This window comes from Pagrus pagrus (assembly GCF_965226575.1).
Source record: "Pagrus pagrus genome assembly, chromosome: 12".
Lineage (NCBI taxonomy): Eukaryota > Metazoa > Chordata > Actinopteri > Spariformes > Sparidae > Pagrus > Pagrus pagrus.
Genome location: NC_140196.1, coordinates 6,578,046 through 6,598,021, shown reverse-complemented (window position 1 = coordinate 6,598,021; position 19,976 = coordinate 6,578,046). Strand labels below are relative to the sequence as shown.

General features: G+C 43.2%; 3 protein-coding genes across 4 annotated transcripts; 1 reads left to right on the top strand and 2 right to left on the bottom strand.

Annotated features, from left to right (window-relative positions):
* Nucleotides 1-309: 309 nt before the first annotated feature.
* On the bottom strand, nt 310-5,308 carry cdc34b (cell division cycle 34 homolog b). Its single transcript, XM_084369351.1, has 5 exons — nt 4,550-5,308; nt 3,980-4,066; nt 3,472-3,569; nt 2,264-2,398; nt 310-2,178 (listed from the first exon to the last, which is right to left on the bottom strand). Exons 1-5 carry the CDS (start codon nt 4,733-4,735, stop codon nt 1,968-1,970), a joined length of 717 nt encoding a protein of 238 aa, XP_084225477.1. The 5' UTR covers nt 4,736-5,308; the 3' UTR covers nt 310-1,967.
* A 619-nt stretch (nt 5,309-5,927) lies between these two features.
* Nucleotides 5,928-11,481, top strand: cactin. The gene is made up of 10 exons (XM_084369322.1): nt 5,928-6,276; nt 7,358-7,958; nt 8,076-8,171; nt 8,258-8,403; nt 8,525-8,687; nt 9,364-9,478; nt 9,633-9,825; nt 9,987-10,109; nt 10,291-10,658; nt 10,787-11,481. The coding sequence occupies exons 1-10, from the start codon at nt 5,975-5,977 to the stop codon at nt 11,275-11,277; spliced, it is 2,598 nt and encodes an 865-aa protein (XP_084225448.1). The 5' UTR covers nt 5,928-5,974; the 3' UTR covers nt 11,278-11,481.
* Nucleotides 11,482-11,549: 68 nt separating this feature from the next.
* On the bottom strand, nt 11,550-19,225 carry LOC311266790 (semaphorin-4E-like). 2 transcript variants are annotated; one of them, XM_084369324.1, is made up of 15 exons: nt 18,765-19,225; nt 17,231-17,543; nt 16,951-17,096; nt 15,921-15,983; nt 15,739-15,837; nt 15,542-15,641; nt 15,330-15,440; nt 15,069-15,220; nt 14,731-14,909; nt 14,462-14,618; nt 14,080-14,302; nt 13,828-13,943; nt 13,568-13,725; nt 13,411-13,463; nt 11,550-13,299 (listed from the first exon to the last, which is right to left on the bottom strand). In XM_084369324.1, the coding sequence occupies exons 2-15, from the start codon at nt 17,337-17,339 to the stop codon at nt 12,641-12,643; spliced, it is 2,325 nt and encodes a 774-aa protein (XP_084225450.1). In that variant the 5' UTR covers nt 17,340-17,543; nt 18,765-19,225; the 3' UTR covers nt 11,550-12,640. The 2 variants fall into 2 exon arrangements, with proteins under 2 accessions (XP_084225450.1, XP_084225451.1); XM_084369325.1 differs by having other exon boundaries at nt 18,994-19,225.
* Between the last annotated feature and the right edge of the window lie 751 nt (nt 19,226-19,976).

The window sequence follows — 19,976 nt, the reverse complement described above, 5'->3', positions numbered from 1 at the left end:
GCGTTTGTGGGGCAAAGTTAACCCTAGTATGACTCAAACACACATCGAAAATGTATTACCTTCTGTGCAAGACTGTATTTGCAGATATTTAATATTTTGAGTTTCTAATTGCCTTGAAGAAAGCCTGACGGCGCAATGGTACCATCTAGTGGCCAGTTGAAGAACTTAGGTACATCTACTAATGTAAAGTGCATTGAGGTAGCTCAAAATGGAGAAGAACAAACCTGCACCAACACACATGTAGCATGAGCTGTATATAAAGTGTAGCAAAGAAGGAAGACCAAAAATAAAATAAAAAAACAACACGAGTGAGCCAATAAATCTTTATTTTTCAGTTTTTAAATAGCCGAAAATAAAAAATAAAAGATGAGTGAAGAGAATAATACGGTGACCATTCATACAGCTACATGTGCATATCAGTTACGGTTCCTGTTAAAGCTGTAAACCAACTCTGAAGACCACCTAAAAGAGGAAAACGGTTGCTTGTCTTAATTGTTTTGTTTATGTAATTCATTATCCTGAGAAATTCAGTATGAAGTGCCAATTTGAGTAAATGAAAACAATCAATATTGCTGATGCAAAAAATACACAAAGAGGATACCCATGCACTCTAAAGGTTATATCAAAACCCGTCCACTCTCCGCTGACACAAGGAATAGAAAATGAAAATCAAAACACGGCGGCCTTGTTCTCTCTCATCTCAACTTTGAGAATCCTGACTGATACTGCAACAACACCTTTCGACAGACACTTGTCCTACAGAAGCTTTTTTGTTTTTGTTTGCCAATTAAACCTAATAATCTCATCACATAAATCATTCTCAAGCAAAGATTGCAGGCATAATGTCTAACCAAAGAAAGAGACAAAAAAGAAAAACAAAGCTCACAAGAGAGCAATCAAACAGAAGAGTACAACACAGTCATATAATGTTTTGGGCTTTCTTTTACACCTTTTTAGCTCTTTGGCTCCGTCAGGCCTCTAAAAGAGAAAACCTGAGGAGAGATACAAATCTGATCTTTAATTACTTCTGCCCACCTCCCCGAAAAACTTCCTACACGACTCTTAAATCTGAGCTACTTCAAATAACACAACCCCCACACTCAAAAAGACAGAAACACATCCAACGGTAATCAGAAGAAACACAGCAAAGATCAATTTCATGTTACCAAAAAAGTTCACATTTGACCCGATGACTCAGCTTGCCAGGCGGTCGTCCAGATAAAAAGTTCTCTGGGATCTCTTTCGGGACCAGTCTTTCTTATCGGCGTGCTGAAAACAGATCATAATGTAGGTAAACAGTCCACCAGTAAAAGAGACAGAAAGCTTCCGATGATGTTCTGGCATGCACAAGAACTCTGAAAACATCGTCTCGTGACATCTCGTCCGTTTTGAAGCGAGACGGACTGTGAAACTTGAAAATGTCTGATTCAACGTATTTTCAGTAGACTGTTCAACACAAACAGGCTTCTTGAAGTCCTCAGTCTTCTGTCGGTCACTGGGACGGACCGTTGGTGAGCGACACCCAGTTACAATTAGGGAAATAAGGATATGCGAGAGAAACGCTGAGCAAAGTTTGGAAGTGTTTGCACCAGTGCAAATGTTGCTATCGTTAACAGTGGTATTAACCCCACAATACCATTTACTGTACAATAACTCAGTAGGATGAAGTAATAGTTTAAGTTATACTCTCAATGTAAGGTTTAAGGTGATAATGAAAACTGTTGAAGAAACTGGTGACTTTTGTGCTGGTGCAAATCTTTCCAGGTCTGACCCTTCCACAACGGTGCATCGGTTTATGCCTGCGAAAAAAGGAATTCGGAGGCTCAGGAAAAAACAGCTCTTTTCATTGGTTTAGAAGTGGGAAGCTTCAAATCTTTCATCGTTGTCGACCTAGAATTTCTGGCAACCCAGACAGAAAAAGGTGGAAGCATATGTCAGCTAGATTGAGGGCGCTGTTGAGAAGCATGTCATGACTCCTCGTTGCCTGAGTCATCCTCATCGTAGCAGCAGTCGCCGTCCCCGTCTTCCACATCGTCTTCGTCATAGTAGTAGTCATAGAAGAGGTCGGAGCCTTCGTCGGGGGCCGGGGCACGTGTGCGGACACAGTATTCGGCCAGTGTGGTGGGCACCTTCACGCCGTCGCGCTCGGCTTCCGCCTTGGTGGCCAACACTTGTTTCCTGAGGGAAGATGTTACATGATGAGTCGAGATTGAAACTTTGGTCAAAGTTTTGTGGGTGACGACCTGTCAGTGCGACTGTTTACCTGATGATCTCCACGTATTCTCGGTCCTTGCCCTTGCTGTCCCTCCATTTGCGGTACATGACAGAGGCGTCCACATTCGCAGGAGAGAAGGTGTTGGGTTCATTCAGCAGTGAGATCACACTCAGCAAAATGGTCCTGGGAGGAAAACACAAAAAAAACATATTTAGACCAAGATTAGCGCTTATATGCAGGTTTTTTAACTGCAGGTCAATCCACAAAAAACAGGCGATTGACTCTTTCTTTTCCCAGAGCAAGTAGAGTTTGCCTTTCTGTTTTTTTGAGCAAAAAATGACAATTGTATCAAATGTAGAGTTTACTAACATCACAGGCGACATTAGGAACTGTTGCACACTGTGAGTGGAAAGTTTAATTGCAATAGACATTTTTTCCACAGCAGAGATTTTGAGCAAAGCACAAGTGTGATTAATAACATTAATTAGGCATCCATAACCTATGTGGAAAGCAGCCATCGTCAAAGTCATTAGTTTCACCCGCGCTTGTGCTCTTAAATCAAAAAGACTGCAGTGAAAAAGGGTTTTTCCTTCTTACAAAACAAGGCTGGAAGAAATAAGAGCAGAATTGTCACCTATGTGATTCATTTTCATAGATACACAAATTATAAATTGAACAAAACAAAGCCTTGATCATTTTGGTCATATAAAAATGCAAACATATCCATATTTTATAAGTTGCTCTATATGAGAATGCAACAAATATTGTACTTCCTCTTACAACATTATCTATAAAGGTTGACCTCATTTTGTTTGTGGCCGAGTATTAAGTGGGTTCAGTTAAGGTTGAGCTTTTTATTTTTAGCAGTGGTGGAGAATTTCTTGATGTGGAGGCGCTTAATAAATTATGACTTAATAAATTATTTGGAAGAAATGGTTGCTCTGATGCAAATCCAAATAAAGAAATCTAACCCTAACCCTGTTTAAAAAGGAAATATTTAACTTTTTACACTTATTGGTAATACCCACACATTCTGTTTGTCTACAGCATATTAATGGAGGTGCCTGATGACAGCCTCGGCAAAAACCAGATCACATTACAAATTTGGTGTCGTTTACCCAGATGTTAATTCAATGATAGCTTCTGGGAGCTTCTGAGGTGAATCCACCAAAGAAAAATGTTTGTGAGACTACAAGGAAGGGAGGCACCCAGAGAAGAGAGACATATCAGGAGAGATAATGAGGGAGAGCACTAACCGGACATTCTGGGTGGGATTCCATCTCTCTGAAGGCAGCTCTCCACTCTGCGGGTCGTCCACTGGAGGGTGCAATATAGAAATACACACATCTCCATTCTGAAAACAGAGGAAATACAATCATTTTACCACGTAATGCTTCAGAAAACCACAGAAAGATTTATTATCAAATACAATTTTGCGACAACTGAATGAAAAGGTGTTATTTTGTATTACCGTTTATAATGTGTGTATTGTAAAACAGTTTGTGTGTTTTTTTCTTGTGGTATTAACAGTTGAGTTTGTGTTCCAACTGTCTCTTGTGTATTTGTTGTTGAGTTTTACCCATTTTGAAGACCCATCTACAGATGAGCTTGCAAATTGGCTTCTACCAAACGTGCTGTGGTGTGTGGCATCAGTTTATGCTACTTACTTGTCCCTATACAAACAAACTTTAAAATAAAATATATTTAATAATATAGAATTATATATTTCATATTATAAAATAGATGTAGGGTGCGATACTTCACCTCATAGATGTTAGGGTGCCACATCTTGGTGAGGAACCGGAAGGCTGGTGGGGAGTATGGGTAGTCTATAGGGAACTTGATCCGAGCCTGGGGCAAAAAAACAGGTCTTTACATGTAGCTGTGCACTGTGTTGACTACATTATGTTGAATGGTGTACAATATTTTTTACAAAAAAGCTAGATTATTAATTTTATATGGTGTGATCATAAAAGTAGAGCAGTAAAAAGGACAACACGATGTCTGTTTTACTTTTGTTTATATGTGGCGGACCCTGCCACCTTTCTACCTTCAAACAGTGTTCTGGGACCTTATTTTCCTCTGAGAACAGCTTGTTTATTCACTTAAGGAAAAAAAATATATTTCTGAGTTTGTAATATTGCCTCATTAATATTGTAAATATTAAAATTTGATTTGATCAGTTTGATTTTCTTCTCCAAAACTACACAGTGCCCCTTTAAAGTAGGCACGCAACTTTACAGGTATCAGGTGTATTGTTTTACTGTCATTCATTTTATTGTGCTGATGTTTTAATGAACTGTCAGTTTAAGTTGTATCCTGTTCTTTTCTTACCTTGAAATACCCCCCTTCATAGTGAGTGTTTGGGGGTCCGAAGATGGCCACTTCCCAGTTGTACATGTCAGCCTCGTCCACCAGTGTTATTTTGAAGCCCTCGACAGGCTGCTCCTGAAGGCTCTTCATCTCCAACATGAGGGCTTTCTGTGAGCTGGCTACATGAGAGTGGTCGTGTTGCGCCATACTGGACCGGGTTAGCTTTCAAAGATTACCTGGAGCCGACAGCTGACTAACTAGCCAAACACCCAACTGACACCGAAAAATAACTTGGAGTGTTTTCGATGCTCGGAGACAATGAAACAGGCCAAACCAGCCCGGCTGCGCACAAACCAAACAAAGGTTGCGTTGATTTGTCCCCAAATATGCAGGATTATTTACCGATGTCAGTGCTCAGAAACTGGTGAACACACCAAACCATAGTGGCTGAGCAGCACCTCGGGCTTTAGTTGATCTACCTGGCAGGGCAGCCGCGGATATAACCCGTAATCTACTGGTAGCTGCTGGCTAAAGTAAGCTAGCTAACAAGCTCTACCTTCCCGACCAGCCGAAGCCGAGTTTACCGCGGCACGAATACTTTCTACTTCCATACGAGAGCCAGATTAGAAAAGAAAACCCAACTACTGATTTGAAATGCTAGCAAACAGAAACTCCTACGATAATAGTCAGAAATGTTATAGATATCGCCCTAACAGGAGCCTGGGCAAAGAAGAATGTTGTCAAAGGAGTCCCCTCTCCCCTCAACACAGGCGATGGCGCCCTGTGTCGCCTGGGATTTGTAGTCCAGTGTTCTCCCGTAAACATTATTTTTAACCTTGAAAGCAACCACGAAGCCACGCAATAACGGATAAAAAGACTTGGTTGCACGGTCAAACAGCTAACAAGGGACGTTTGTTAAGTTTTGATGGTTAGTTTTTAAATATTTTGTTCAAGACGGAATTAAGGCGACTACATTCGCCAGTTGTCTGACGTCACGAAAACACGAATGTTGTTTGTGTTTCTGAAGAGCAGCCGTGACCTATTTTCATTCTGAAATCATTTGAACTCAACAACACATATTTATGAAGTTAATTTAATTCAGATAGTAATATGTACTATTAGAACTACAGTTGAACAAAGGGTATTTATGTGTACTTTATTTTTTTCTCAAGATGTGCTTGTGACGTCTAGAATGTGCGCCATTTTGTAGAAAGTCCTGAAAACTGTCTTTCTTCTGCCTGAACGATCAGTTAATTTTAAAACTGGACCGTGTAACGCAGTGGTGTTGATAAGGGTGGGTGTTTCAGGCTGATATTGATATATATTTAATTCATTTACGTTTTTTAAATTAATTTTACACTGTGAGGACGGCAAACGGTTTTCTTTGTTACGTCTTATTTACGCGACAGAGGGCACTTCGGACCCCGCAACGACAGAAAGTTCGTGATGAGTTCGAAATCACGACGCCGGAACCGCTCTAAGTCCAGAAGTCGCAGCCGGGATCGGCAGAACAGGTCCAGAGTGAGCAAGTCTCGTTCCCCGGAGGAGAAGAGAGGCCGCAGTCGGTCTGCGGACAAGAAAAGACCCGCCCGTGGACGAGGAGGACGGTCTGGCAGCGGGGACTCCAGCGATGGCTCTCCTGGCCCACGTCGGCCTCAGCACAGGGACCGTCCAGGTTCCAGGAGCGGCTCCGAGGGCGACAGGAGACGAGGACCACAGCGACCCGGCAGCAGAGGTCGATCATCAAGGTAACTGTCTTTGCTGGCTGATTCGAGCTGGTTGGTGTTCAACGTGTTTAACGCTTTACAAGTTTTACGTCGGCTGTGTGACGACTGGATGAATAAGACGTTACAACAACAAGCTGTTAATCTGTGAATTTAACTGTCAGTCTGACGATTAAGATAAACCTGAGCCCACGTGTCCCACTGTTTAATCGATATCTGATACCTTAAAATATCAGCTTTAAAATAATGTTGACGGTACAGTGTCTTGTAATGGGGTAAATGGTGTCTCTGTCTCCATCACCTTTGTGTGCACTATGTAACTTCAGTGAGGAGGTAGGATCACAGCGTTATTACATGTTTACTTCAACAGATAACATTGTTATAATGTAATGAGTTTTGTTTGTAGTTAGCACCTACATTACGTCTGACAAACTGTTATAGACCTGGGATTGTATTAGGGACAGCGGTGTGCCACCCATTAACTGTGGAGGGCGCCAAATCACACAAAATGCCAATTTCTACATAATGATGCTTTAACATTAATATAATCCACAACTCCTCATTAAAAAATCACAATATTATTCAACCTTGATGGAAAAGTGGCAACTATAAGTATTTGTAATAACACACACTAATTTCTCCCAAGGGTGATCAATAAAGGGACATCTTATCTTATCTTACACGGGATAATTTAATATTGTTGCTAAGCAACTGTACAAGGTATGATAACCATCAATTTTCATAGCACAGTTACCTTGAAACTAGGGCTGCACAGTTATTCGATGCTAGCATTGGGCAAGTGACGGGATACGCCAGTCTCGTGCCCAGATTGTAAAATACAGATAAAAATCAAATACCAGAATGGGTCTTTGGCATCGGATTTCCAGGAGAGGAGTATCAGTAGTGTTGGCACAGTCTCAGAGAGGGGCATCATACTGCTTCCACTGTAGACAAGGACCCAGTTTTCATGTTCCCTATTACAGTCTGCAGGTATTTACTTTCAAGCTTGCTGAAGAGTATAGAATACCTTGAGTCTCTGGTTGTTTGCCCATTCTTGACCAAAATTGTAGTAAATCATATCTCTGTCGATCTTTGTCTATCTCAGCTCTGATTCAGATGATTCCAGAGTGAGGAGGAGGAGAAAGGAAACGGAGAACCGGGCAGGAACATCTCGAGAGGGGAGAAGGGGAAGGTCCCATCACAGCTCTGACTCCCGTGATGGAAGTAGCGACAGAGAAGGGAGGAGACAGAGAAGTCCTGACAGAGACAGACAGAAGAGGGAGCGAGACAGAGACAGAGAGAGGCGGAAGAGCAACAGCAGAGACAGGGACAGAAAAGGAGACAAAAGCCGAGAGCCAAGGAAGAGGAGCGAAGACAGGGAGGAAGGGAGGGGTGCCAGAAGCAGAGAGAGTGCCGTCAGAGACAGAGGGAGGCGTCGCTCCAGTTCACAGGAGTCATATGATAGCTCGGGGTGTCGTGGTGAGGTCAGTGTAGCCAAAGAAAAGGAGGACAAGAAAAAACAGAAGGATATGTTGAAAGCTCTGGAGACACCTGAGGAGAAGAGGGCCAGACGACTGGCGAAGAAGGAAGCAAAGGAGAAGAAAAGGAGAGAGAAAATGGGATGGAGTGAGGAGTACATGGGTTACACCAACGCAGACAATCCCTTCGGTGACAACAACTTATTGGGCACATTCAAATGGCAGAAGGTGAGTCAGAGAGCGTTGTTTAACAGTCAAGCATGTCCAAAATGTGTTTGTAGTCCCATAACTTGGCTTTGAATATTGTAACTCATCCTAGATTCGTGTTTGTGTGTGCTTTTTCAGGCGTTGGATGTGAAAGGCATCGGCCATCTTGGAGAAAAAGATCTTAAAGAACGGAACAAATGTATCCAGGAGGAGAACCGCAGAGAGCTGCAGAAGGTATGAACTGAATGAGCGTTAAGTATAACGTTGGATTGTTTTGAGTCACGGCCTTTCCATTTATCATATTAACTTTGTGTATCAAGGTAAAACAGCTGCGTCTGGAGAGGGAGCGAGAAAAGGCCATGAGAGAGACGGAGCTGGAGATGCTGCAGAGGGAGAAGGAAGCGGAGCATTTTAAGACCTGGGCTGAACAGGAAGACAACTTCCATCTACATCAGGCCAAACTCAGGTGAGTGTGTGCATCAGCAATTAACCAGCCTCCTCTCCTCGTGTCAAAGACGAGGATTTATTTGGTTTCCAGTAAAGATCCACTCCTACAGCTGTCCGACAATACTGTGCTGTGTGTCCAGGTCTAAGATTAGAATCCGTGATGGTCGTGCTAAACCTATTGACCTGCTGGCGAAGTACATCAGTGCAGAAGATGACGATCTCGCTGTGGAGATGCACGAGCCTTACACCTTTCTCAACGGGCTGACAGTCACCGACATGGATGACCTGCTGGAGGACATTAAGGTGTGATTATGTTACACAGGATGTAGTAATGTAATTAGGGATGCAACTGACTATTGTTTTCATTCTTGATTAAGTAAACTTATTATCATAAATGACAAAGAAAAGCAGCAGATCCCTACATTTAAGAAGCTGGAACCAGCAAATATTTGACATTTTTGCTTGAAAAAATGACCTAAACAAGTACGTGATTATCAAAACAGTTGGCTACTAATTTTTTTTCAATTGACCAATCAATGAATCGACTGATTGTCTAATTGTTGTAGCTCAAAATGCAATAACAAGTAAGAAAACTGCAGCGTTGTTTTACTCTTGTAATATTTCCAGTAACTGTGAACTCACACTAAACATGGTAATGTTCAAATCCGTCATTGTCTTTTTCTGACACAGAGGGGCGCCAAGTCCCAAAATGTTAAGATTTCATGCTCTGACAGGTTCAATTTGACTTGAATGTGAAACCTGTGAATAATATGTGTCGATGTAAAATGTCATATATAATCTTATTAATCTAATCATATTAATCTTGAATAATTTCCCAGCCCCAACATGTAAACTGGTGTTTATCTCGTGCAGATTGACCCCAAACATGACAGAGGCCACGTGCTAACACTTGCTTCACATCTAATTTTCTCAAAGTGATCTTCAGTTATTAACTGAATGGGTGTTGTTGTGCTGGCAGGTGTACATGGAGTTGGAGCAAGGGAAGAACGTGGACTTCTGGAGAGACATGACGACCATCACCGAGGACGAGATCAGCAAACTGAGGAAACTGGAGGCCTCTGGGAAAGGACCAGGTACATCATTTTTCTGTGAAACAAATGCTGCAGTTCAATACATGGTTTCTCTTTGTTTTTGTCTGTGTGAATGACAAATGTGTGTGCAACAGGAAGCTGCACTCAACCCCATTTATTCCCCCTTTATGTTCAATGCAATCTTTTTGATTCTCAGGTGATCGTCGTGAGGGCATCAACACAGCCGTGAGTACAGACGTACAGATTGTGTTCAAAGGGAAGACATACAGCCAGCTGCAGGCGCTGCACCTGAACATCGAGACGAAGATTCGGGCCGGAGGGTCCAACCTCGATATTGGTTACTGGGAGAGTCTGCTGCAGCAAGTCAGAGTCTACATGGCCAGAGCAAGGTACGAATGGAGGAACCTGTATTGTAGTAATGTACGTGCCTGATTTAAATGCATGTTCTCAACATGAATCTACAGTAAAACTTAATGGAACAGATGGATCGCAATTTGTCTGGATAGATGTTTGAAATGTGTTTGTGTAAAACCACAATTTTCTGTCCCAGGTTGAGAGAGCGACACCAGGATGTGCTGCGTCAGAAGCTGTTTAAGCTGAAACAGGAACAGGGGGTGGAAAGTGAACCTTTGTTCCCCATCATCAAAGAGGAGCCAAGGAGCGACGAAGAAGTGTAAGTTACCTAGTAACCGCACACATCCTGAAAAAGTTGGCTCAGTCAGTTGATATGCATATCATTAGTGGCAGTAACCTGAGGTTCAACTTTCACTTCACACTATCAATTCTCACTTCAGTAAGGATGTGCATCAGTAACTCAAATATATGTAAAATACTTCCTTTTTTTGTACCATCAGGGAGAGAGAAGAGCAACCAGGTACGTCAACCACAGAGGAGCCGGGCCAGTCTTCATCCTCCACAAGAAACAAGAGCGGAGAAACAGAAGAGGACGAAGACGACGCCGAACCTTCAACATCCAGAGCGGGAAACCAAGATGAGGACGGAGGAGAAAAGGGTGACAAGGATGAAGAGGAAAAGGGCGAGGTGGTGGAGGCCGTGCTGACAGAGGAGGACTTGATCCAGCAGAGCCAGGCGGAGTACGACTCCGGTCGCTACAGCCCCTCGCTGCTCACGTCCTCCGAGCTGCCGCTGGACTCGCACACAATTACAGTGGAGGAGGACACGCACAGGCTGCAGTTAGCACGACGACAGCTACAAGTCACCGGTACGAGACTAAAGGATTTGCAGTGAATTCTCAGTAGTCTTCGATGTACAAAATGTGTTTATTTACAAATGTGTGATGTATATTTCTCACCAAGACACTCACTGTTGCTTCTTTGCCTTCTGTATCAGGTGATGCCAACGAGAGCGCTGAAGACGCCTTCATACGTCGAGCCAGAGAGGGCATGGGCACCGACGAGGCCCAGTTCAGCGTGGAGTTTCCCGTCACAGGGAAGATGTACCTGTGGGCGGACAAGTACCGTCCCAGAAAACCCCGCTTCTTCAACAGGGTCCACACAGGCTTCGAGTGGAACAAGTACAATCAGACGCATTATGACTTCGACAACCCTCCGCCCAAGATCGTCCAAGGTTACAAGTTCAACATCTTCTACCCGGACCTGATCGACAAACGCTCCACCCCGCAGTACTTCCTCGAGCCCAGTCCTGACAACAAGGACTTTGGGATTTTAAGGTTCCACGCAGGCCCCCCGTATGAGGACATTGCCTTTAAGATCGTGAACAGGGAGTGGGAGTACTCGCACCGACACGGCTTCCGCTGTCAGTTCGCCAACGGGATCTTCCAGCTGTGGTTCCACTTCAAGAGGTACCGCTACAGGAGATAGAGGCCATATAACAAGATGGACCAAGAGCCCAGTCACTGTATATTATATAGGCCGTGCAGTCAATGTGATTTGTTGTATTTTTTTTAGCTGCTCTCATACGTAAAGCAGTTTGTTAAATCTCCAATTGACTCTGTACTGTTCGCTGAAAAAGTAAATTGTAATGTCTGAAAATTACACATTAAAGGTTTTTTTCCCACTTTTTAATCGTTGTAAGCTGCCACTTGTTTCTGTTGTGAACTCCGATGTAAAACATGTACTTTGAGATACAGAAGTCAAACATTCAACATTTAATACTCGTCAGTCAGCAGAGAGAGACATTAGTTTAAAAAAATGGAACAGTCATACAAAGAGATGATTCAAATCTGCAGCTAACGTCCACATCTGTACTTTACATTCTCTGCTAGTCCAGTCTTGCAGAAAAGTGGTAAACCCCGTTAGCTATGTGGCTCCACTGGAACAACACAGCGATCAGGTAGACGAGGTTTAATACAATAAAAGCTAGTGGTTAGAAGTGAAATGGCTCAATTTCATTTACTGTACATTCCGTGTGAAATCATATCGGTCTAAAATGAGATTTAAGACAATTAGTAGAAAACAAAAAAAGGATGCACCATATGGATTCTGATAATCAACAATTTACAATTCCTGTATTTTAAAAAGTAATTCCTCACCTTGAGTTTATGCACACCTGAGGGTAAGAAGGGCTGAGATCTAATGAGCAAAGAAGGATGAATTAATATTCCACAGCTCTAATCAGATTCGTCGTGTTAAAACTGCAGAACATGTACTGCACGCTGCAATCGTGTCGTCTTTCTCTGAAACCGAAAAGAAAAGGTCCACACCGGTGACAACATGTTCGGCTTTACGTCTACACTGCGTGGCTCTACCCAGGTACAGGAGAGTGTGTAGATGCTGCACTTGTCACATCAATTAAAGATGTTTGGCTTTGTTTTATCACCTCTATTTAACAGCTATAAATTCATTAGAGCAGTTAAACAGCTGATAACATAAATTTCCCAGCATCAGCCGAACATATCATGCATCCCTCAACTAAAATACACTTAAATGTACAAACAATTGTACTAAAACAAAGAAAAAAGTGGTGCAGGAATTCAAGTGTGTCTCATACTTGCAGAACAAAGTCTATGAGAATCTTTTGGTGTGTTCAACAGTTCATATTCTCGAAACAAAGTTTCAACCACTTTTTGTAAACGCTGTTGAGATTTCTACTCAAATATTAAGCTGAACTGATGAATCCAGTAGTTCTGCCTCGAAACGGGAGGTTTGGGACATTCCCTTTCATTTCTCACATTTCAACTGCGCTGAATGGGAAACTGGTAATAGTAATGGGATAGTCTTTTTTTCAAATTTCTGATTCGTCATCAATAAACTGAAGATTAACTTCTGGGGCATTGTTCTCCTCTGGAGCGCCGAATGCCGCCTCCCCTCCGCTGTGGTTGTTGTTACTGGTGCCATTGTCTCTTCCCACCACCAGAGGCTTGTCTTCTGCCAGTGCAGACCTCGGTGCTTGTTGGTAGGTCACAGCAGAGTTCGGACCCTCCTGGTCAACGGACTGTTCTCCGTTCTTCCTTCCACAGCTCCAGGGCAGTGGTAGGTGGCCTTTGTAAAAGTTCCAGGCCAAAAGGGCAAGAAGAGAAACAACAAGTAGTCCTATTGCAGCCTGCAGTCCAGCCACGGATGGACCGTCTGTCTGAGCCTGGGGAAGAATCGCTTTCCCATTGCCAGAGCCTGCTGGATGTATACTAATCTGGTACTCCACCACAGCGGTCGTGTACTTGCTACCTTTGGAGTGCTCCACAGACAGACAGCGGTATTGTCCAGCGTCGGAGTGTGAGGCGTTCAGGATAAGCAGTCCGTCTCGGAGAAACTGAAGGCGAGCCGCAGGGGTCAGACGGCTGCCGTCCCGCTCCCAGGTAAGTTCTGCCATGTTGGAAGGCGAAGGACAATCGAGCTTTAGGTTTCCCATAGGCCAGATGGACCTATTCAAGGGCTTAACAGGATCTGAAGACAAAACAGAGACGCATCAGATGCATTTTCATTTTGGACAACCTACTATCAACCTCAATCATGGTTCTTTGAAGTATGATGTAGAAATAGTGTGCACTAACTCACCAGCATCCGGGCAGAGAGAGGCATCTCCTTCTTTCACACTTTGGATTAGTTTTCTAAAGCAGAAGATAGAATAATTTTGAACCAAGTCCAAACAAGTTTGGGTACAACAGATATCAACACAACGTGCTATGCTCAACATGTCAGGACAGCTGCCTACCCTTGTGAACTAGAGAGAAGAGTACATTTCCCAGCAACTTTGTCCCAGCCACAGTACGGGTCTCTGGCTAGCACACAGTCCATACAGGATGAGGACCTCTCACAGGTGGCTAGTGGTATCTGTGCTGCTCCAGAGTCTGAGCCTGCATAGAGTTGACCCTGTACACAATGGATCCATCACACACAAAAAAGAGCAATGACACTCATGTGGTCTTTACCCTGATATATAGTGAACATAGATACGTTGGAGTTTTAAATTACCGTTGCATTAGAGAATTTCAGAATCTTGATCGGCTCTGGATGCTGGAAGAGTTGAACTTCCTCGATGATGAACATCTCTCCAGCGTAGTTTACAGCCTTCAGCAGCGTGCCTTCCTCTTTTTGTATAAAAACATGCCGTGTTTAGACGCAGACACTTGTGGTCTACTGCTCACCACTGATGTTGTCTGGTAAGCAAAAGCAGCAATGTGACACAAACAGGAAGTGGCAGTGTGCTGCCCTGATAAAACAAACCTGTGCCTACGAACATCACTTGGTACTTCTCTCCATCTGCTGCCTGCACTTGGTTGACCACGATACGTGTGAATGTAGCTCCCCTCCGCACCAGTAGAGGCTTCTCTCCTATTGGCTGAATCACTTGGTCCATGAGGGGCCTATCTTTGATAAATTGAAGGGTCCGATCTGGGAGGCCCAGAGTCTGATTTATGCCCTCTTTACGAGCCTCATTGTCTATACACTGGCGGGGGAAGGAAAGAGAAAAGAGAGAAACAACGGAGTCAGGGGACAAAAGGAATCAGCTTCCTGCTAGGCCACTCGTTAAAAAAAGAGTTGCCTTTGGAGTTTTGTCTTTGTTTCTAACACACGCACACACACGTTGAATAGTGAGCACACTCACAGCTCCGGGCCGAGGGACGGGGACATCTCCGCTATACATCACCCACTTAACAAAAGAGGTTTCTACGGTGACTGGTGTCTTGTACTTCCCCTCCGCAAACACTCTGCTGATGTCAGACACGCGATACGCACACACTGCAGACAGGTCTGATGTGTCCCTGAAACACACACACACACAGAAAATGTGAGCCAAGCAGCGTGCCAGAGACAATTAAAGAGAACGAGACCCTCCTGCCTCTAACACAAACACGTTTTTTATTCCAAACGTACGACTGCGGAGTGAAGACAGCGTAGAACAAGCAGTCCTTCCAGGGCTGCTGGGGGTCACACCAGCGGTAGGTGTCCTGGATAATGTACGGCAGCTGAGACTCGAGCACTGGGCAGTCCATTCTGGCCTTCAGGAAGGATGTCCATTTCTTCTGCAAGGTCCTCAGACCTCCCAGATCCCCCTTTGGGCACAGAAAGACACCATCAAGCCACAATGACAAGTGGAAAAACACAAAGACATACGGGATGCACAATCAAGCAAAGGAAAGGGCTGAACGAACATGCAGTAACTGAGGAAGTGCCATTTATGTGTTATTGTTGTTTGTGATAAACTCTTTCACCTTGCAGACGCGTGCCACTCGGGAGACCACCAGTTTGTTGTAGCAGTCGCACTCCACAGCTGTTTCACTAAAGAACAGGTAAACCTTGTCATCATCTCCTATTGCGCTCTTCTCACCCTCTGGCATCTGAGCCATGGAAACAAAGTTGGGCTCTGGCATAAAAAGAAGACACATCAATTTTAAGTCAGCTGCCGTCAAGGTGAAACAGTAATGTGAACGTAGCACCGTGCAAAAAACAGATTACACACGATCCCTTCTTACCATTAAGCCAGGAGCTCTTGAACTCAGTACGAATGGACACAGGACCGCTGCGCATCAGGACAGGCTCAGAGCCCAGGAAGTTCATTGAAGTGGCTGAGTACAGGTTGTTTTCTGGCAAGACATGACAGCAGACACAGAGATACAAATGAAAACATTCAGCTATTTCGACTGATCCTCCTCACTTTCTTATCTGTTCTATAACCGCTCCTTACCGAACATGATGGAGGCGTATCTCTGGAAAGGATCAAATGGACACTTCCCTTTGCCATCCTCTCTTTTATTCTCAAGAGTCAGCTTTCCATCTGCATAGGACTGCACAGACCAACATCGTTGAATCATTTTACAAACACTGTATCAATTTATTCAGTGTGGAATATGAATTGAGATAAGCAGCTGAATTTTCCCTCACCATATAATCACACTCAGGATCAAAAGCGTTGGTTCCACACACATACATCCTGTCGTCCCCCGTCTTGTGCAGGATCCTGATGTAGTTCTTACAGTCCATCTGTAAATGCATTTCAAAAGCAATGACTACATGTGCTCAACATGCAATACATTTTAAAAGGAAAAAGCTGAAAAGGGACCCACCTCAGGATCTTTTCCCTTGTTTCTACATTCACCTTGTTGCTTTGGGGTCACTTCCCATTTAACCTAAAAGAGCGAAAAAACAATTTTCGTCGGAAAGTTTAGAAACGTTTTTCTGTTGGAGAAATGGATAATTACAACACTCTTTGTGGCATTTTTCATGCAATTATATGACAGCTGACAGTGTAGAGAGAGACAGGAAACATAGGGAATCGAACCGGGGACATTATGCAATATGTGGCAATCACTAGGGATTTTCCAAATGACTCATATCCTCGACATTTAAACAAAAGTTTGAACTTACTTATAAGGTTACATATTGTTTACATTGCATCATAGATGCAAAAGTTGACAATAGTTGTTAACATCAGTAACGGGTGCCTATTTTTATAAAGCAACATTTGTCATGGAAGACATGAAATTTCAGCGCAAATTCAATTCAGTCAATATGTTATTTAATTGTTTACATTTAGAAAATAATAATAATACATTTAACCAACTAAAATTTCTGGTGCGAACTTGTGAGGGTAGCAACATTTTATCGATTAGTCAACTAATTGCACACGTCGGCTTCTGGGCCAGCCAAAGCAACACTTCTAACCATGTATACACTTAATTAAGGAGACAAGGTTAGGGCGATATTGTTGAAGAGAATGCGTTGCAAATGTAACTTAATTAGGTATAACTGCTGAAATCATGAATAACTTTCAGTAACACTGGTTGGATTTCAGTATGTGTTGAGTGACTTTGTAGTAACAGTGTATACTGTCATAAAAAATTAAGACTTTTTGCAAAGCTTGTTTGTCTCTCAGGCAGGACTTACTCCACAACAGTTCATGGCAAGTGCTGCCTGTAAGGCTCTAATTAGAGCAGAAGAACCTGGCATGTTACACAAGTCTGTTCTTAAAATGTTCTTAGCCCTAGGTCATGAAAGCTCTGATAAGAAATAAAAGTTGACTAAGCCCAACAATTCATGGGCGCTGTTCCAAAGTGGGACTGGCCTTAACTGCAGTGTTTACAAAGGTGTTCTTACTGAAGTAAGTTTCTTGGAGATGTCTTTGAGGTCAAGTGCGTACACTGCCTCCCTGGCACCAAGCACGAGCAGGTCCAGATCTTCTCTCAAAAGCATGGTGGAGTAGTTGAACACTCCCTCCTCATGAAACCTCTGAGCGTTGTCACCTGGAGACAGAATATGACTGATGAACTCCACCACAACCACCAGTGATTAAACCCCGTTTCCCAATAAGTCAGGCCAAACTTAAACCATATAAGCCAACACCTTAAGGTTACACAAGACAGATAGAAACACTCACCGCGATAGGGCACGGATCGACGGGGGGTGCAGTCGAGCGGTGAGTCTTCTTCAAGCGTCAAGGCCAGGGGCAGCAGCCAAAAGACAGCGAGGGACAGCAGCGGATGCATGGCTCTTTTGTTCAGGCTAAGAGGAATTTAAGCTTTATTGTTTCTGAAACAGTCAGTCATACAGGAACAGAGACAGCAAGTGGCATCTATGACGTGAAGAGGTCTGTGCTGACTGAAGGGCACTGGCCCCTTTACTGGCCCCGCTCAGCAGGCTGTCCATGATGAGATGGATGGCACAGTCCAAAGAAACAAAGGCAAGGAGGGCTGAAAGAGACAAGGTTGTATGGATATCACAATCAATTCACCAGACGTGAGACCTGACAGAATAGAAGCTTTAAATATGTATTGAAAAATACAAAACAAAAAAAACAAACAACAAAAAAGAAAAGAAAAAGTGTGATGTGTGAGGAGAAACATTTAAAACAAAGTGTGAAAAACAAAGAAAGGAGTAGAGGAACGGCGAGAAAAGGCTAGAGTGAGCTAAAGTCAGCGCGGCAGTAATTCTGTCACTGCCATAGTGATGTTAATGCAGGGCCATGAAAGGCATTCAGCGGGGTGCAGGGATGTCAACTTCAGCTCTCCTGCAGCACCAAACACAAGCACACAATGAGAGATCCGCACCGAGTGCCAAAAACTGGTGCAGATGAGAGAGCGGCTCTTGCAGCAACTCTGTTGCAAAAGAGCAGGAAACACGGTGGTTTGACTCACAATTACCACTTGTACCACCGTAGCCTGGCTTGCTTTTCTCCTAATCACCTTGCTGTAACAGTAACAGCTGTTGTTTTTCTGTGCTTTCATCCACAATGTGCACAGTGGGTGTGTACTGCACTTGCCCAAGAGAGGTGTGCTGTGTTTTCCTGATGGGCTGCGGCATGTCAGAGAATGCAGCTGTGATAAGATGTTTCACATATTTGTCCCTGGGGCCCAAACCAGTCTTCACTCAACACTCATCTGCACACAGTCACAGTGCACTTGGATTTCATACTTGTGTGTTTATTTTACTTAAAGGGACAATGCACATTCATTACCTAGAGCACCAAAGTCCATCATGTAAATGTAATGTTCAACTGCGGTCCCTGGCAGCTCGATGGCATTAAAAAACACACAACACATAAGCACAAACAAGTAAGATGAGACAACCACTACTCCAGACAATGACGGCTGTCCCTGGCAGGTTGATGGTATATGAAAACATAACACATATAAGTTGAGTTTAACACATAACACATCAGCGCTTGAGCCCATTAAAACACATTACGTGCACAAGCATTAAAGCTAGTCTGAAATCAGTTGTTTGGTTAATAATGCAGCTTGGAGAGCAAGCTGGTTAGTTGTTTAAGTTAATTCAGACGAGGATATGTTCAATTTAACTTGTACGACAACATTAAATTAAGCTTTTAAGCTCAATTTCCCCCCCGAAGGAACAAACGTAGTAGCAAAGTGCAGGATGTGAAGTGAGTCAACCGTCAGACGTTAATCACTTACCTGCTCACCGACACGCCCAAGACTGCGGAGACTTCCATTAAAAAAACACTCCAAACACCTGTTTAAGCGTGATTTCTACACCACTAATTCTCCATTAACAAACACGTCGGTTGTAAAGCTAACTCGTAGTATTATTAAACGATTGAGAAGTGCGGTGAAACGCCCCCCTCGCTCGTAGCTAGCGGCCGTCTGCTGACATGAAACTTTGATTCGCGCTAGCTTAACTTACAACTTCCTTCAGGGCTGTCCGTGTGAGACGTTACAGGTCCACCGGTGGGAACAAAACACACAAAAACACAGCAACAAAAAAAAAAAACGGTCCTCCAGCAGCTCAGAGGCTGTTTTCTGTCTCTATCCAGGTCCCCTCAAAGTCACAGCGGTCCCCTCGTTATTGTGGAGAGGCTCCCAGCGGTGAGAGGGGTCTGAATGGCCGGCTGCTGCTCCGGTTGGCCCCGCAGGTTTCTCTTTTTTTTTTTTTTTTCAAACGGTCGTGAAGGCGCCGGGAGGAGCTGATCTGTGATCTGATTCAGGTTTCATTGTTCTCATAACTGATTACATGTCTGAGATGAGCTCAGCTGATTCAGGGTAAGGTAGATTATAAAAGCAGCTGCAGGGTGTGTTCATGGGATTTTTTTTTTTTAACTTTAAGCAACATGTTGAAACAGGAGTGATGGAGTAACGTTTCCCAGCGCTGTGTTGTGGGAATTGTGCTGCATTTTATGAATGTTTCCATTGTTCTCATACTGTCATCGTGTCAAATACTCATGTTGCACCTGCACTTTAATATAATGTGTAACTTTTTAACTAATTATGCTTTTACAAAATAGATAAAATACTTTTTTGTGTGTGTTTCTGTTATTTTTTCCACAGTTTTATGGCTCAGTGTGCAGCAAAAATACAACAAAAGCAAAAAAAAAACTGCCTCATCAACATTACCAACAATTAAAATAAAAACATCAACAAAATATCAGCAAAAACGTATTGAATTAAATTAAACTGCAAATATGTTCACTCCAGTTTACATTATTGACACATTTAATGTTTTTTTGTTTGCTTTTAAAGGTGCAATATGTAAGAATTTTAGTGAAAACATTTTTAAAATTAATTAAAATGATTGACGAAATGTGAATCATCTCGATCTTTCAAGATCTATCTATCTGAGCTGACTAGCTCTTGGTAGTTACAGTGACAAGCAGTTAGCGGTTACTCTGG

What these genes read in the sequence shown, in the direction of transcription:
- cdc34b (XM_084369351.1), bottom strand. Translation starts at nt 4,735, where the DNA reads ATGGCGCAACACGACCACTCTCATGTAGCCAGCTCACAGAAAGCCCTC. An exon ending in ATGAAGGGGGGTATTTCAAG is followed by an intron (nt 4,067 to 4,549) that starts GTAAGAAAAGAA and finishes TTTTTGCCCCAG; the next exon opens with GCTCGGATCAAGTTCCCTAT. An exon ending in AATCCCACCCAGAATGTCCG is followed by an intron (nt 2,399 to 3,471) that starts GTTAGTGCTCTC and finishes TTTTCCTCCCAG; the next exon opens with GACCATTTTGCTGAGTGTGA.
- cactin (XM_084369322.1), top strand. Translation starts at nt 5,975, where the DNA reads ATGAGTTCGAAATCACGACGCCGGAACCGCTCTAAGTCCAGAAGTCGC. An exon ending in GCACATTCAAATGGCAGAAG is followed by an intron (nt 7,959 to 8,075) that starts GTGAGTCAGAGA and finishes GTGCTTTTTCAG; the next exon opens with GCGTTGGATGTGAAAGGCAT. An exon ending in ACCTGCTGGAGGACATTAAG is followed by an intron (nt 8,688 to 9,363) that starts GTGTGATTATGT and finishes TTGTGCTGGCAG; the next exon opens with GTGTACATGGAGTTGGAGCA.
- LOC311266790 (XM_084369324.1), bottom strand. Translation starts at nt 17,339, where the DNA reads ATGCATCCGCTGCTGTCCCTCGCTGTCTTTTGGCTGCTGCCCCTGGCC. An exon ending in TCGATCCGTGCCCTATCGCG is followed by an intron (nt 17,097 to 17,230) that starts GTGAGTGTTTCT and finishes TTCTGTCTCCAG; the next exon opens with GTGACAACGCTCAGAGGTTT. An exon ending in CTCTCTCTGCCCGGATGCTG is followed by an intron (nt 13,300 to 13,410) that starts GTGAGTTAGTGC and finishes TTTTGTCTTCAG; the next exon opens with ATCCTGTTAAGCCCTTGAAT.